The 15818-nt window shown below is 48.0% G+C and overlaps 1 protein-coding gene across 1 annotated transcript in view; it reads left to right on the top strand.

Annotated features, from left to right (window-relative positions):
* Nucleotides 1-15818, top strand: part of LOC141933892 (uncharacterized) — a 98741-nt gene that overhangs the window by 16477 nt on the left and 66446 nt on the right. Inside the window, exons 28-49 of the mRNA XM_074848991.1 lie at nt 100-291; nt 2086-2235; nt 2380-2483; nt 2949-3166; nt 4783-5003; nt 5545-5691; nt 6372-6536; nt 6741-6892; nt 7103-7271; nt 7519-7627; nt 8176-8321; nt 8690-8815; nt 9234-9413; nt 9591-9815; nt 10337-10463; nt 10803-11002; nt 11765-11977; nt 12893-13038; nt 13589-13716; nt 14572-14704; nt 15010-15142; nt 15624-15776. Of these exons, the coding sequence (XP_074705092.1) occupies nt 100-291; nt 2086-2235; nt 2380-2483; nt 2949-3166; nt 4783-5003; nt 5545-5691; nt 6372-6536; nt 6741-6892; nt 7103-7271; nt 7519-7627; nt 8176-8321; nt 8690-8815; nt 9234-9413; nt 9591-9815; nt 10337-10463; nt 10803-11002; nt 11765-11977; nt 12893-13038; nt 13589-13716; nt 14572-14704; nt 15010-15142; nt 15624-15776 (3537 nt within the window). The remainder of the gene's footprint in view (nt 1-99; nt 292-2085; nt 2236-2379; nt 2484-2948; nt 3167-4782; nt 5004-5544; nt 5692-6371; nt 6537-6740; nt 6893-7102; nt 7272-7518; nt 7628-8175; nt 8322-8689; nt 8816-9233; nt 9414-9590; nt 9816-10336; nt 10464-10802; nt 11003-11764; nt 11978-12892; nt 13039-13588; nt 13717-14571; nt 14705-15009; nt 15143-15623; nt 15777-15818) is intronic.

Genomic DNA, 15818 nt, shown 5'->3' with positions numbered 1-15818 from the left:
GTATTGTGTGCATCTAACATCTTCTTTGTCTCCCAGTTTGGATTTTTTTTATGTTTTCTGATTGCTTCGACCTAATGCTGAAGCTTTTCTTTCTTGCAGGAACATGTTATGCGGGGTATTTCTGTGATCTTGGATCCACACAGCCAGATCATAAGCGCTGCCCCCCTGGTTTCTACTGTCCTGAAGGCTCTGAATCCCCAATCCCGTGCAGCCCTGGAAGCTTCAACTCTGACAGTGGAAAATGGCAGTCAACAGACTGTCAGCTCTGCCCAGCTGGATACTTCTGCAGTGGTGAGTCTCTGCTGGTGTCTTTGGGAACTGGGGGGTTATGCAATTTGAGTCAAGATAGACACCCACTACAGCTTTATTTCTTACAAGCTTGTCCTTAGCAGACACAGGAAGAACAAACTCAATAAGTGCCACACATCATCTTTGGTTAGCAACAGTTTCTGCAGGATGTACAATAAGTATAAATGCCCTGAATCATTTGTCTCCCAGAACTCCTCTTGGGTTCTCAATACCAGTCTCAGGTCACCCATAACATTTCTTGTTTCTTTCTGCCCTGGCTCAGCCACCTCTTCGAGAAGTCTTATATGTCTTTGGCCTCTCAGGGAAACAAAATATCCTGGCAAACAGGTGTTTGGTACTGGCAAGCAGCCAGGGTCTCTGCTCTGAGACAGCTGCTCCTTCTCGGAGGTTCTCACCATCTGTCTATACAAGATGTTTATTTGCTACCCCCAACACTGAAATATTTGCGGTCACACTGACAGTGACAGATTCACCCATCGCCTACCGTGAGACTGAAGTAAAAGGGAGGAAATGACTGAGATAACATGAGTTTCTAGCAGAGCTGGAACTACAACTGAGAGCCTCAGAATCACAGTCGAGTGTTTTAATTGGAAGCCTATGTTTCCCCCAGGCATATAATTCAAAACTGACTTTCCTGTGTGGTAGGATGTTCTTTGTCTGAGGCTGAGCTTCAGTGAACAGGTACTTTCTGACACTTGTTACAGGTATATAATGGAGATCATAATTTCAGGAGATAAGGCTTTCCATTGTCTTTGATCTGGCAAAGGGAAAGGAAAGGCTTTATTTTTGCTGTTGCAGGGCTGGGCAAAACCACTTCTGAAGGACCATGTTCTGTAGGCTACTACTGCCCACCTGGCCAGGCTTCAGTGACTCCCGTTCCCTATCGCTGTCCACGAGGCTTTTACTGCCCCACGGGATCTGCTTTTCCTATACCCTGTGTGAATGGGACGTATCAGTCACAGGAGAGGAAGGACTTTTGTCACCTCTGCCCAGCAGGACTCTTCTGTGAACAGCCTAATGGAAGTGAGGAGTCTTGAGAGGACTGTGTGTTGTGATACAAAGGGATTCCATGTCACTAAGGGCTGAGCCTTCCTGTTAGACCTAGTGGAACAAAAAGGGATTTTGAATGCTGTAGCTTCCTTTCTTCTGTTAAGGTTCTACTAAGTCAGTACTACATGGTTTGGACTGGACAGGCAGGTGCATCAGTTTCTGCCAAGAATGGAAATGAAAACACATTTCAAAGAATATGAGGTTGTAGGTGAACAAGTAGCCTGAAACCCAATCTTTCTCCTATCTGGGGAAAGAAACTCCATACTCAGGAGAATACAAGTAACAAAGATATCTCTGTGTGGCAGCTCATGTGTGCAACCCAAAAAAAAAAAAAAAAGTGGCTGCACAGGTGTGATTGAACTCCTTGGATGAGATTAATAAAACTGTAGACAGCTCCTTTATAGACTATCTGAGGTAGTTTTCTGCACTCCCTCTGTAGTCAACAAAGAGGAGGAGGCATTTCTGAGGTGCAATTTATCTTTCTCATTTTAGATGTCTGCCTTAGGATGAGATGAATTGCACTTGGAGTGCAGTTCCTCTGAAAGTGTTGTTTCTCTCCAATTACTGCAGCAGGAATCTGAACAACTGAATTGGAAGTGTGCACAACGAATCCCATGTCCCGGCTGAACTAGTAGGGGAGGAAGGCTGACTCTGCTGCTAGAGAACGACGTTGCCTGTCACCTCTTGTAATATCTCCTGAGCAAGGTGCTATTCTTTGTATTGTAGGTTCTGGAGCACACACACCTGAGGTGTGTCCTGCTGGGTACTTCTGTCTGCCTGGTACCAACTTCAGTATAGAGCACCCGTGTCCGAAGGGTACCTTTGGCCCCAGGACTGGTGCCATTAGCCAGTCTGACTGCGAGCCCTGCCCAGCAGGTAAGGAGGGACTTGGCACAAGACACCTGGGGGGCAGACGGGGGAAGGCTGAGGGAAATAGGACTTCTCCCTTCATGTTACTGACTCCTCCGCTGATCTCCTGTGCAGACCCTCACACTGAGATTGCTTTTCTCTTCATTTTAGGCATGTATTGCTCAGCACCAGGTCTATCCCAGCCTTCTGGATTTTGCTATCCAGGTTATCATTGTGCCAAGGGAGCCATCAGCCCAGCCCCCTTTAAACACAGGGTGAGTGGGTGCCAGGCAGCAGCACAGTGAACCCAGTGACCTGGGAACAAGGACTCCACAATCTTGTAGTGTCTGGTGTATCATTTTCCAAGCATTACTGCTCTGTATGAGGTTGCTCATGCCTTTCACTGCTGCCCTTGAGAGCTCCTCAGGTGTAGTGACATGCTGCTCTTAATGTCTGCTGGAATATGTTGCTGCCTACTAATAAATTCTGGCCAGATCTCAGTTTCTATAGATGGCACTGGAGTGTACTGTCTAATATCTCTTCCAGAAGACGTCATCTTCTGGGATAGGACAGCCACTCCTCGGCAGCCAGTGCCCCTTTAATGCCAGCTGTGGTCTTCATTTAGTTTCAGTAGCAACAAACTTGTAGGGCTCAGCTCCTGTGTGCCCTTTCCAGAACCTGTCTCTGTAGAGACAACCTTCAATAACCATTTTTCTCTCCTTTGTATTTTTCTGATACAGGTGGAATCTTCCAGCCTCGGTCTGCCTGGTAATGACATCTGTCCTGTGGGGCATTTCTGTCCCCGGGGTACAGGGTACCCCATGCCCTGTCCTCCTGGATCCTTCTCTGCCATCGTGGGCCTGGAGGCGGAGGAGCAGTGCCAGCCCTGCCCCGCCGGGCGGTACTGCAGCAGGGCAGGACTGGCTGACCTGGCCCAGACGTCGCTCTGTAACCCAGGGTGCGGTGAGACAGCTGCTTGTTAGCGGCCGAGTACGGCCGGCAGGATTGCTGTGGGTTATAGTGTGTCCAAACTAAAAGATACCAGACCTGGACGTCTCTTGACAAATGCCTCGTTACTAATTTTTATACTCAAGGTTAATTAAACTGCAGACCTTATTTTTAGCTCTTTGAGTGGGCTATACAGCATCCACTTGATGATCTCAGTAGATGTTTCAGAGCCATTTATGTTTGCCTGACATTCTGCCCCAGCCTTATACGCTGTTTTCACCATAGGTTTAGTGCATTACAAATCCTTATTTAGCCTCATAATCACACTTGCTGAGAATTTGACCTGGGTATCCTTTTTTCCTTCTGTGTTTTATCTCTTCTCCCACAAGATGGTGCAATAACCGGTGACAAGGTAGCATTTCCAGCCGGCATAACGCAAGCAGAAAGTGACGTTAGCAATATTTGTCCATCTCACGAGCATGCCTCCTAGCAAGAGGCTACAGAAGCTCAGTTTATTTTATCTGTGAAAGAGAATCTTAGAGGCGATTTCAGTGTAGTGTAACGAGATTTTGTGGAGAAAGATTTCTGATAGCAGGTGGCTCTTGAATCTAGTGCAGAAAATCACAATGAAATTTGGCTGGGAGTTGAACCTAAGCTCAGAATACAAGTAAGGGCTGCGTTTGGAATGGCTGAAAATAATTAGCCACAGAAACAGACTTCCTGGGAATAAGAGGGATTTGCCGTATCTCAGTCAAATGCTAAGCCTTCCCAAAAACTCCTTTAACTCTAGTAAGATGCTATAGCCTCTCTGCAACAGTATTTCTGGATTTTCTGGGCTGTGTGATAATCAATATCACATGATTATAAATGACCCTTGACTTCCAAAATCTGTGTGAAGTTCTTGCTCTCCAACAGGTACAATTTGTGCTTTGCCCAGGCTGCTTCTCAACACCTCCACCATGTAGCAACCATCACTTCTCACAGCCTGCTGTTCAGTCTAGATAGGTCTTGCTTCCAGGCAAAAAAAGTGCAGCTTTGCTGTTCTTTTGTTCAGTGCTGTTCCTTTTGCACTCAGTCATTTGACTTAAGGACTAGGGATTGTTTCTTCTTCAGAAACTACATCCTTTGAATCCTTGCCTACCCCATGTGATGGGACCATGCCTCACATTTCCTTATTGCTTAGCTCTTACCATAGTAGTTTTTATATTTCTTCATCTTTACTTGTTGGGAGGGTGTTGGGAGGGAAGTGGTAAAAGGAAGAGTCAGTGTAGAACTAAGTGGCATTAAAGCAGAAGCCTACAAGAATACTGGGGATAAAAGGAGGCTAAGCAAAGACAGCCTGAACTGAACACATGGGCCCTGTGCTTACAAGTAAAAAAACCTCGAGTTTTCAAAGGCTTTTCCTTCCAGTCAGCTTAGTGCAAAAAAGCCTTTTACCAGGATTTTCAAGTGGGCACTAAATTACAGATGAGGGAGAGAACACATTAGCAAAACTGAAATAAACTGCATTTTCAAGGGTTGTTTCTTAATGTGCTGACCCTTGGTTCCTGATCAGTGCCTCCCCATCTATTACCTCTGAACAGAGCTGCAAACTCATTGTTTCAGGTCCGAATTCTCTCTCTACAGATATGTTTGCCTGGAAGGAAACTCTGTGCCCTGCCCTTCTGATGGGACTCACGGATACAGGTGTCCCAGTGGCTTCTACTGCCCTGCGGGCACTGGGCTAGAAGTGCCCTGTGAGCCTGGCACCTTCAGCCCTGCGCCTGGGGCGAGTGCCTGCCTCCCGTGCCCGGTCGGTATGGTCTGCAGCAACACCACCACTGTGGAGCCCCTCAGCTGCCCCAGAGGTGAGTGATACATCATCGCCCTCTACAACTCCCTGAAAGGAGGGTGCAGAGAGGGGGGGATGAGTCTCTTGAACCAAGTAACAAGAGACAGGACAAGAGGGAATGGCCTCAAGCTGTGCCAGGGCAGGGTCAGACTGGCTCTTAGGAAGGATTTCTTTGCAGAAGGGGCTGTTGGGCGTTGGAATGGGCTGCCCAGGGCAGGGGGGGAGTCCCCATCCCTGGAGGGGTTGAAGAGTCGGGTTGACCCAGCGCTGAGGGATCTGGTGGAGTTGAGAACGGTCAGTGTGAGGTTCATGGTTGGACTGGAGGATCTTCAAGGTCTTTTCCAACCGAGATGATTCTGTGATACGCGTGTGCAGCAAAACCCCAAACACGTGAAGGGGAAGAGGCACGATGGATGCCTGCGCGCAACTCGGGCTGAGCTGTAGTGGTGGTTCACTCAGCGGGTGGGGTATTTGCCAGTAGTTAGAGCAAGCTCAGCGTTCCCACCTCTTTCTCCTTCCTTTTTTGAGCAGTGTCTCATTCAGCTCTCAATGTGCAGGTTACTATTGTCCAGCTCGGACCACTGTCCCCCTGCCGTGCCCCGAGGGGACACTGAACACCTTGGAGGGGGCACTGGCCCCCAGTGCCTGCAAACTGTGCCCAGTGGGGAGGTACTGCAGAGGAGATGCCAACTGGGAACCTGATGGTGAGTTTGGTTAATAACACACCACCCACAGCAGAGGGGTTGGAGATTCAGGGCTGAAGCGTGCAGGGAAGTAGAAAACCTCTCTCAGTGAACAGATGTAGTAAAGGCTATTGGAGGGCACCCCTCTACCCTGTGCCTGTGCCTATTGGTCATTTCTTTTCTCCATTTCATTTGTTTAACTGAGCATTTGTTTTGGATGTTACTTTTATGTTAACTGCATTACTTTTCTTGTCCCCCTTGATTTTTTCTGCTTTCTCTTACTTTGCTTTTAACCTTTTTATTGCTCTTCTTTCTGTCCTCCTAAATCCTTCCCCTCCCATTTAAGCACAGAGTAATTGTCACTGGGCTGAAATGCAAAGGTTAGACACGTGAAAAGAAGACATGCAGAACTATTTCCACAGAAAACAAAATATGGAGAACCAGTTAGAGAAGTGAGAAGGTAAGCAAATGCCAGATGAGGTCAAGAAATGAAGTGATAGAGGCCAAGGATTGATGGCAAGGAGGAAAGGCAAACCAAAGGTGAATGGCCCAGGATATCAGCAGTGATAAAACAGGATGAGGATGGGCTTCATCTTCTCTTCTCTGAGTTATCTCCCTACTTCTGAGTGTTTGAGGAAGTGCCTCTTCACTGACCATGGTGCCATGGGCTGGTGATTGCAAGTCTCTCTTCTCCCACACAGGTCTGTGTTCAGCTGGGTACTACTGTGAAGGAGGAGCCACTGATGCCATTCCACGTGGGACACCTGTGTTCCCGCTCAGTGGGCCCTGCCCACTGGGGCACTATTGTCCAGAAGGGACTCATTTCCCAGTTGCCTGCCCAGTTGGGACCCTGAACAATGCCACAGGTGAGTGTGACTTCACCCACAGGTTTCTCCACTGGCCTACAAGAGGGTGGTGAGGGGGTGCCCCTTGATCGCTGAAGGGTATTGGTACACTCAGCCAGGCCTGGTGGTAGCAACATGTTATCAATTCAAATAAGTGCTGTGACTGTACTGGGTGTACTTTCATCTCCCTCTCTTGTTGGCCTTGACTTTTGTTTTCCTCTTCAGGTGGTACCTCCCCAGAGAGCTGTGTGCCTTGCTATCCTGGGTCTTTCTGTGCTAGCGTTGGTTTGAGTTCTCCGACAGGACCTTGTACTGAGGGGTTTTACTGCCCAGCCAACTTCAGCTCCATCAGCCCCACGGCATTTCTCTGCCCTAAGGTACTGCTTAGGGACAGCTGGGCAGGGAAAGAGGTGGGTCTCAGCTCTGGGCAGGAGGTGTTATCTTCCACAGTGGCCAAGGGTCACACATGCCTGATTGAAATGTTGATTACATCCACATGGGGTGTTGCCCTAAAGGTTCACCCTTTACACAGACCCTAAGTTTGCCATGGTCTCCATGAAATCCTCTTTCTTCTCTGTTATTGCCAGGGTCACTTCTGCCGGTCAGGGGCAGCGCACCCAATGCCGTGCCCCGCTGGGGAATACCAGCCGGCCAGGGGCTCTGCGGCCTGCGTCCCGTGCCAGAGGGGCTTCTACTGCCAGGAGCTGGTTGCAGGAGACCCCAAGCGCTGCCCACCACATTCTTACTGTCCTGCAGGTACACTGAAACTCACATACCAGCTACACCAAGGATTCAAGGGTTGTGTGTCTCGCTGTGATCCCAGAGTTGTACAAACCTCTTTCCTGTGGGCCAGGTGATGAGGGGGTGGCAATGAGCAAACGTGGCATAGTTGCTACCTTGCTTTCCGGGAGTCATTTGTTATGTTCTGATATGGTTCTAGAGTCTTGTCAGACTGCAACAGTCTTCCTAGGGATTTTTATTGTGTTTGTGGCCTCCCTTTCAGGCACACAGGTTCCTCTCACGTGTCCTGAAGGCACCTTCACTCCTGCAAATATGACTGGCCTCTGGAATGAGAAGGAATGCCTGCCGTGCTTGCCTGGTCACTATTGCAGGTTATGAATAGTTTCAATCTGGCCTTTTTTCACTTTGTCTTAAACAGTTTGGCATTCTTGTTCTGTGCTAAGTTGATGCTAAGCTCCTCCCAGCTTCTCTACCACGTCGCTGTCATTCAAAGAAAGGAAATATAAGCTTAGACACAGCTTTTGGGTACAGACGTGTTGGATTTGTGAATTTTGGGAGGCATCTCAAAGCAGTCTGTCATTGTCATGCTACAAAGAAGCATCTGAAAGAGATAGTAGGTAGCATGTGTGAAAACATGGAAGTAATCCAGAAAGTCAGCACAGTGGGAAATCATCCACAATTACACCTAAAGCAATTTGCCCACGTTCGTGGAATTTGAACTCAAAAGTGCCTGGCTTGTTCTACTCATCTGCATGTTTTTATAAATGGAAAAGGGCCTATTTTCTCTCTTATCAGTGTAAGAAGTTATTATTTTCTGTTGCAGACTTTGCAGAGTTCATTGCATCAACACTTGCTCTGTTCCTGCACCAATCATTAGCAGTAGGTCGTATATGAATCCATATTGTCCCCTCTGCTCCAGGCATGGGCGGCTGGAGGGAAAGTGTGCTGCTGGGTACTTCTGCCTTGCTGGGAGCTCTCAATCCACCCCCCAGGGCCATGGCTTTTCCTGGCGCTTCCCATCTGGGTGCCACTGGGGTCAGGTGTGTGCAGGGCTGTGTCCTGCAGGTGAGTGAGAATCTCAGTAGTATTTAAAGTATAGAATATTACCTTGCTTCTAATCAACTGGAGAGTATCTGTTATCTTGCATAATATACTGTGATCCCTTTTTTGAAGTTGTCATTTTTTCATTGATTGCCTCTCTTTTTACATCTGTTGAACAAAGAAGTGTGCCTGACCAAAAAGACTACCTTGAATTTATGATGCTAGTCCAGAAAAGTTTGCTGAGTGTTGGTTTGGCTCTCCATATGCACAGCAGCATCCCAACAGCTGCGTAGATGTTAATTCTACAACCACAGGAGGCTCTTGCTGAGTCATTTTTGCCATTGGAGGGCTTTCATATTTTACTTTCATCTCTTTCCCATCCATTTCTGTAGGTTTCTACTGCCTGGAGGGATCTGAGCTACCTATAGCATGTCCTGCCAATACTATTAGAGAAGTTCCAGGGGCTGTGAAGAGAGAAGACTGCCTGCCCTGTCCACCAGGCCGCTGGTGCAAAACAGGTTGGAACTCGGGGGTAAACAGTGAGGAGAGGGAATGGGAGTTGTTTTTCAAGAGTCATGTGTATCCCTGAGTCTGGTGAGGCTAGCTTTGACACCAGATACTGCTTTGTGGAATAGTCCTTGCAGGACACAGTGTCTCTAGTGATGAGTTCTAGTGTCTGCAGAGAAAAAGAGACATTTAACACTGTTAATCAAATGTGCTGTTCCAGCAAACATTAGAAACGTAGCAGAACCTGAGATCACAACCAGTATCCAAATATCCCTGTGTGCTATCTGTCAGGAGAGGGGCTTGGGCTGTGGAGGTGGACTGTACACATCTGTGCAGTAGTTTAGGGAGGACCCAGGGAGGATACAGAAGAAAGGTGTTCCAATTACAATGAAAAGATGACTCCATAAAGCCCTGCTTTCTGCTTGTTAGGGGATTCAGAGGCCTACCCGTGCCCGTCAGGACACTATTGCTTTGGAGGCAATGGCAGCGACCACAGCAGTCTCCTGGCACCTCAGAAATGCCCTCCGCAGACTTACCGCAAGCATCCAGGAGCTCAGAGCCTCACAGATTGCCAGCCATGTCCTCCAGGCTACCACTGCCCTTTATCAGGTAAGTGCCAGGTGAAAGTCAGCCCTTTTCCATCTCCAGAGCGGATGACAGAACTCCTTAAGGATGAGATAGGTAAAGGGAGAGGTAGTTCATGTTCACAGCGAGCTAAGAGCTCTTCTCTAAAACCCCTCCTGGCCATTCAGCCTACTTTTCTTCATTCCTTTCTCTTCCTAACAGGTCTGACCAGGTTTGAGGATTATCCGTGTCCCCCTGGTTACTGGTGCCCTGGTCAAGGGGACACTTTCCTGTGTCCAGCTGGTACTTCCAGGATCCAGCCTGGTGCAAAGTCATTGGAAGAGTGTGATCCCTGCTCACCTGGATACTATTGCCCAGATCCAGCACAGACAGGGCTACCTAACACCCAAGGAGTACCCTGCAAACCTGGCTACGAATGCCCAGCAGGTGACACGACCGTGCTCCTTTGTTTTCTTTATTTCCAGCTATTTCCAAGTCTAGATGGCTGAGCACTGCGCAGCAGGCACAGCTGTAGAATTTAGCAGTGACTGTAGTCCCATTCTTGCAGCAGCCCTCTTAGGACGCAGTCACTGATGGAGTGGTTTTAGAATTAGATTTATTACCCTGAAGCCTTTTCGTGGCTTTTGGCCTTTGAATTCCTGTCTCCTCTTCCTCAGCCCTCCCTTCCTGTTCTCGTTTAGCTGAGGTTCCCAAAGAAAGTCTGGGCCTAGAAAAGGATGATAAAACCTTTTATCATCCAGGGCTAGGCATTCAGGTGTTGGGAACTAGTTTGTTATTTAGCATGAAGTACTAACAGATCCATGCCCTTTTGTGAGCAACAGGAAAAGTGCAATGTTTATGGACAGTGACACTTAATAAAGCCCCCTTGCTCAGATTCTCACCAACACATACTCTCCTGTTCTGGGAATGTCACATAATCAATCACTGTTTCCCCTTTTTTCCACCAGGTTCAGTAAATCCAAGGCCTTGCAGGCCTGGCCTATACTGCGGTGCTCGCACAGCCGTGCCTTCCATGTGCCCTGCTGGGTATTACTGTCCTGAAGGATCGTCGACATACAATAGCCCTGAGCAGCTGTGAGTACCCAGCATGTATGGTAATTAAAGCAGCCAGCTTTAAGTTTCTAAAAACTCTGAATATTGTGAAATGTGCCTGTGATAGAACCTGAGTTAATGCTTCAGCCACAGTCTTTGTGCATTGTGCAGAAGCAAAGGTATCTTTGTAATTTCAGTTCTGGATTTGGTGGCTGCAAAGACTGAATAGGGTGATTTATGATTTTTGCTAGTTGGCCTGAGCCTGGAACTAGATGAGAACCATTTCTGATTTTGCCCTCTGTTTGTACTGGTCATTGAATCCAGAAATCAAAACCTTTTCAGAGCCTTTTTTCCCTCTTCCTGCCTTGTTTTGGCTTCCAGGTGTGTGTTTCCCTACTACTGTCCCCCAGGCAGTGGCCATCCACTGCCTTGTGAAGGAGGGTACATGGCCCTCAGCTCGCCTGGTCCAAGGGATTCATTTGAGAAATTCTGCAGAATCTGCGACGCAGGCACCTATCGCAGTGACTCCCTCATCACAGCACCCTGCCAGCCCTGCCCAGCCGGCTTCATCTGCCCACAAGGTAACTGGAGCTGCCATGGAGGAGTGGGGCAAGAAATAGCAGCTTAAACTGTAACCAGAAAGTTTTAAGTTCTGTGTGGGCAAAGCCCTCAGTCCTCTACAGCTATAAATCCCTGGTGTGGGCTGTCACATTTAGTTTGTGGAGCATTTGTTGTGGTAGGGTGTTACGAGAGTTTAGAGAAACGGGTCAAGAGTGGTTTGGATACTGGTGTCCTGTCTCTCAGGGGCTGACCTCTCAGGCCCTTGAGACCCCTGTTTTCTCTAATTTTGGGGCTTAGCTTGAGAGGTCTGGAGTTAATGTGTTACCAGAAATAGAAGAGTGAACCTAGGGATTCCCAGTTTGCTGTGTGACAGCCACTGCTGCTTCAACCTGCTGGATTAGGAGGCAGGAGGAGTAGCTTTACAAGCATTTGAAAGCCTCTGTTGGCTGGGATCCTGGGTGAAGTTCACTGATGTGTTAGCTGCTGCTGGATAGTGTGGAGGAGATCATGCCTACCCGCTCTTGCCACTGCGTTTGTCCAGTGAAATAGCTGGGACAAAGAAATGAAGATTTATATTTAAATAGAAATTACATTGGAAAATGTTGAGTTGATTAGCTTCATATATACATACATGTCTATATATAGATTTGTATGTATGAACACATATATAGGTGTGTGTGTGCATGTATAACTGGAATAAATAAGTGGTCTCTGCCTATCTCAGCACTTGCTTGGGTCCTTGAGCAGTGTCTGTGTCTGAGAGAACCCACCCCTTTCTCTAGGCAGTGAGAGTTACCACAGGAAGCCTTGCCCCAGTGGCCATTACTGCCCTCCCCTGGCCTCTGTCCCCCTGCCCTGTCCCCCGGGCACCCATGGGAGCAGCAACTTTGCAAAGCGCATCGAGGATTGTCAGGCCTGTCCTGCCGGCTCCTTCAATCACCTTCCTGCTCAGGCTGCCTGTTTCCCCTGTGGCAGCTCTTCTTCCTCTCAGCCTGGTGAGTTGCTGTGTGCAAGTGAAACTTTCACCTCTAAGAGAAAGACTAAACAAGAAATCACCTAGAAATGTGATTCCCCCACATGGTTTCATGATGGACCACAAACCCTGGGAGCCTCATGGTGCTGTGTGTGCTACCAATGCCTGGCTGCTCTTTCTCTGTCCCACCTAGGAGGAGGATTCAATTTTCAAAGCTGTCTTTTTTTTTTCTCTTACACCCTGTTAGCTGAGAGGATTTCATCTCCTTCAAAGGAAGGAAGAGATGAGCAGCTCTACTAATTCTTGCTCTATCATTGCTTTGAAAGCAGAGTTTTCACCAAGAGTAGTTTTGCCTTGAGTTGGGGAGCTTGCATTAAGTGTAGGTGTGCTTTTGGGCCAAAATTGGGCACTGACCCATGTCCAGCTTGGGCCATGATAAAGTGGGAAAGGCTGGAAAACTGGGAGGTAGGTGGCTAAGCAGAGGAGAGAGTACATACGCCTGCCTTGGTGTGCTGTGCAGCACTGCACCAGCATCCCAAATCAAGTGGACACAAGAGAGGGGCTTGGCAGCCTTGTCTGACTGGGTCCTTACCCTATCCAGTGGCCTAATGTACAAATTGATGGAGTGCTTGTCAAAATGCTGCTGTGACAAAGGACCAGCTGGGCCTTTCTTCATCCTTGTTAAATGGACACTTCAGGAAATGGTCTAATGATTGTGTTGGTGGAGCGAAAGGCAGGCTGGCTCCAGCTGGCTTTCCTGTTGGCTCAGCTCTGCCGTGCTCATGGGGCAGCAGACTCCAGGAGGGTCACTAAAATGAGCAGTGTGATTTGGGCAAAGAGTATTCAAGACAGGAACTCCTCCTTTTCAGTGAGCATAGTTTTTACAAATGGTGTTCCCTACCCTGATTACCTCTCTAAATCCAACCTCTTCTCTAAGGTGCTACCAGCTGTACCTGCCATGGGCTGAACCGGGCTTTCCAGCACTCAGATGCCTCCTGTATCTGCCAGGCAGGTTACGTTTACTATGATGAGAGGGGCAAGAAAGACCCTGACAGTAACAGTGATCAGGACTGCCGACCTCAGGTAAAATTTGACTTCAAGACAAAGTTGTTGTGTGACATGCAGGAGAGGGAGAGTAATTCAGTGCTTTAGGCCCTGTCTCAGGGCGTGTGCATGCGTGCAATCCAAGTTCAGCTCTCTGGGCTGCTGCAGATGCAAGCAAGTCCTTTTGTTTGAGACCCTTGACCCGTCTTTGTAGGATAACAGCACTTGTCTTTACCAGAATCTTCTGAGGCTAAATGCATAAGGGATGGAGGCCAAGGATACTTCCGTGCTAGGGCAATGGGGAGCAGTGCAGTGTCTCAGATAAATTCCTACATCTGTCATCTAAGCCTGCATATTGTTACTATGGAGTTCTTCATCAGGCCTGCTTGAGAAATTGGGATGGGAGAAATTATTGTGGTCTTTCTTCCATGCTTTCCAAGTCGTCTTTTAACATCCCTTGTTGGATTACCTTTACGTTGAACGTCTGCAGTGTGGGTGAGGGAGGAAGAGAATTCTTGGAGTGCTGCATCTCGGTTGAAGTGCTAGAGCTTGTCTGTTTTCCCATGTTAGATGAGTGTTGTTCTTCCAGGTGGACGAGCAGTGTGCTCCTGGAGAGGTCCGTCTAGCATCTACGCGCCAGTGCGTTTTTCCTGAGCGATATGACTGCTCTCCTTCTTGTGGGCCTGCAGGTGGAGAGATTAACGCAGAGCTGGGCATGTAAGTCTCAGCCCAGCCTCTCATTAAGAAGCACTTCACAATTAGTTCCAACTGGCTGAGTTACTGATCCCGTGAGGTCATTGCAGGGTAGGGCTGTGGGAGGGGTTTTTGAGAAAATTTCCATTGCTGGAGTTCCTTTCTGGGGAGATAGTGGCCTTCAGTCCACATTCACTGGCCTCATTCCTCTACCTGGAGAGTGTGCCTGTGTTTTCAGTGATTTTTGTATCCCTGGGTGAGACACCAGAAGGAACACTGAGTGACAAGGTGAGGGTGGACAGAGCTGACGTTATCTGAGGTAGACCTCTGCGACGTACTTCAGGTTGAACCCCCTTAAAGCGGATGGTAGCTTTATTAGATTTAGACCAGAACTGATAATCCTCATTCCCTCCCCACCTTTAATGCTGACTAAACCACTGAAGCTAGTTCTTGTCACGTGATACTACTTTTTTCAATTTGTGAATGGATTTCTGTATTGCAAAATCTCCTCCTGACATGGACTGCACAGAAATAGAGTGTGTTAAAATTATACTTTCTTTCTTTCAACCATTTTCTTTAAGCAGGACTTTAGGGAGGGATGCATGACGCTCTGCTACAGGACTGAAGTTGATCTCTATTAGACACCAGAGGCCTGTCAGGGAGTGAGGTATCGCATTTGGGTCTTTCACGTGCATCGAATAGCAGACACAGTACTGGATGAGATGGACTGCGAGTTTGCTCCATCCTGTTTTCTATGGACATAGAGTAGGCCCACTCATTGTGTAGGTTGTAGGATACTGGGGCTAGCCTGACCATCAGTATGTTGTAGCTGTTTGCTCAGGGATTGTAAGTGATCGAGGCCTTTTGTCCACTTTATAGATGTCACTGCAAGCAGTATGTCTCTGCTGAGGAGCTCTGTGACCAACTGTGTTTGCTGAGAGCCCCACAGATCTCCTTGGGATTTGGCGTCAATAGAGAGCTGCTTCTGAGGATGAATGAAGGAGAAGTGAGGGTGAGTATGGAGCGGGGGAATGCTTTCTCAGTGTGCAAGTCTGGAGAGAGCCCAGGGTAAAGGGTTTCCTGGGGGCTGAGGTTAGAGAAGGGTATGACGCTGTGAGCAGAGAGGAGAGGCTCAGTATGTCTCATGACCCAGAGTACTGATCAGGCAAGCAGGTTGGTGCATTATGAGAATTGTGGGGGGGAAAAAAACCTCACTAGAATGGTCTTGTACAGCTGAAGGAAATGTTGATCGCAAACCAGGGTCTGAGTCCAGTGTTGATTATATCAGTGATTGGTGTTCCCCTCTGCTTTTAATAGGAAGTGACAAACGTTCTGGGCCCAGATGAACATGTGCAGAAAAGCCAGCGGGTGCATTTGGTTCTGTTTAGTCCCAGTGGAGTGCTAGGTTTCATTGTCTCCAGCACAGATGTTCTGGATGCATTTCTCACGGGTAAGGCTTGAGAGTCCCTGAATATGAATGGAAGTTCCAGCCAGACTAAGCCATTCATTTTCTTTCAAGTTGGCACAGCAAGCTGGCACAGAGGGAATTTATTCTCAGACACTCCAAACTATTTACAAAGTAGGGAGAGATCTTGTTCTATCTGGGAGTAAACAGTGTGGACCTGCACTGGCTGCGTGGTTAGCTCCCTGGGAACGGGTCAAAGACTGCAGGATGATTTTGGCCTTCCAATGAACTAGAAGTAAACTCCATTTGGAGGCAAATGTGGCAAATGTGTTGGCAAGTGTGTGCTGTCTCCTGATTCCAGTTGCTCCTCATTTATGGTAGTGTGACTGAGAGCAGGATTTGGCCTTGCGAGCTGTAATTGCTCACAGATACCAAATAAATAGTTCTTCATTGCCAAGGGTTAGGTGTTTTCACATGCTGCTCACTTTGCAGAATTCATTCTGGTTTGTTCTGTTGCCTGTGGCAGGAGATTTTTCGTCAGGTCAGTTGCTGCAGAAGGGTCGTCGAGTCCAGAAGGCTTCCTCCAAAGAGAGCCAGGCCTTGCCCCTTGTTCCTAACCCAGTAGTATGTTTGGAAGCAGGAGACATGATCCTTTTCCAGCTTCACATCGATTCCCACAGTGAGTGGTGTTGGGTCTGTGTGGTCTTTGCAGATATATGTG

This window comes from Strix aluco, chromosome 23, assembly GCF_031877795.1.
Source record: "Strix aluco isolate bStrAlu1 chromosome 23, bStrAlu1.hap1, whole genome shotgun sequence".
Taxonomy (NCBI): domain Eukaryota; kingdom Metazoa; phylum Chordata; class Aves; order Strigiformes; family Strigidae; genus Strix; species Strix aluco.
Note: the sequence above shows the minus strand (reverse complement) of the source record. Positions and strands in the feature narration are given on the sequence as shown.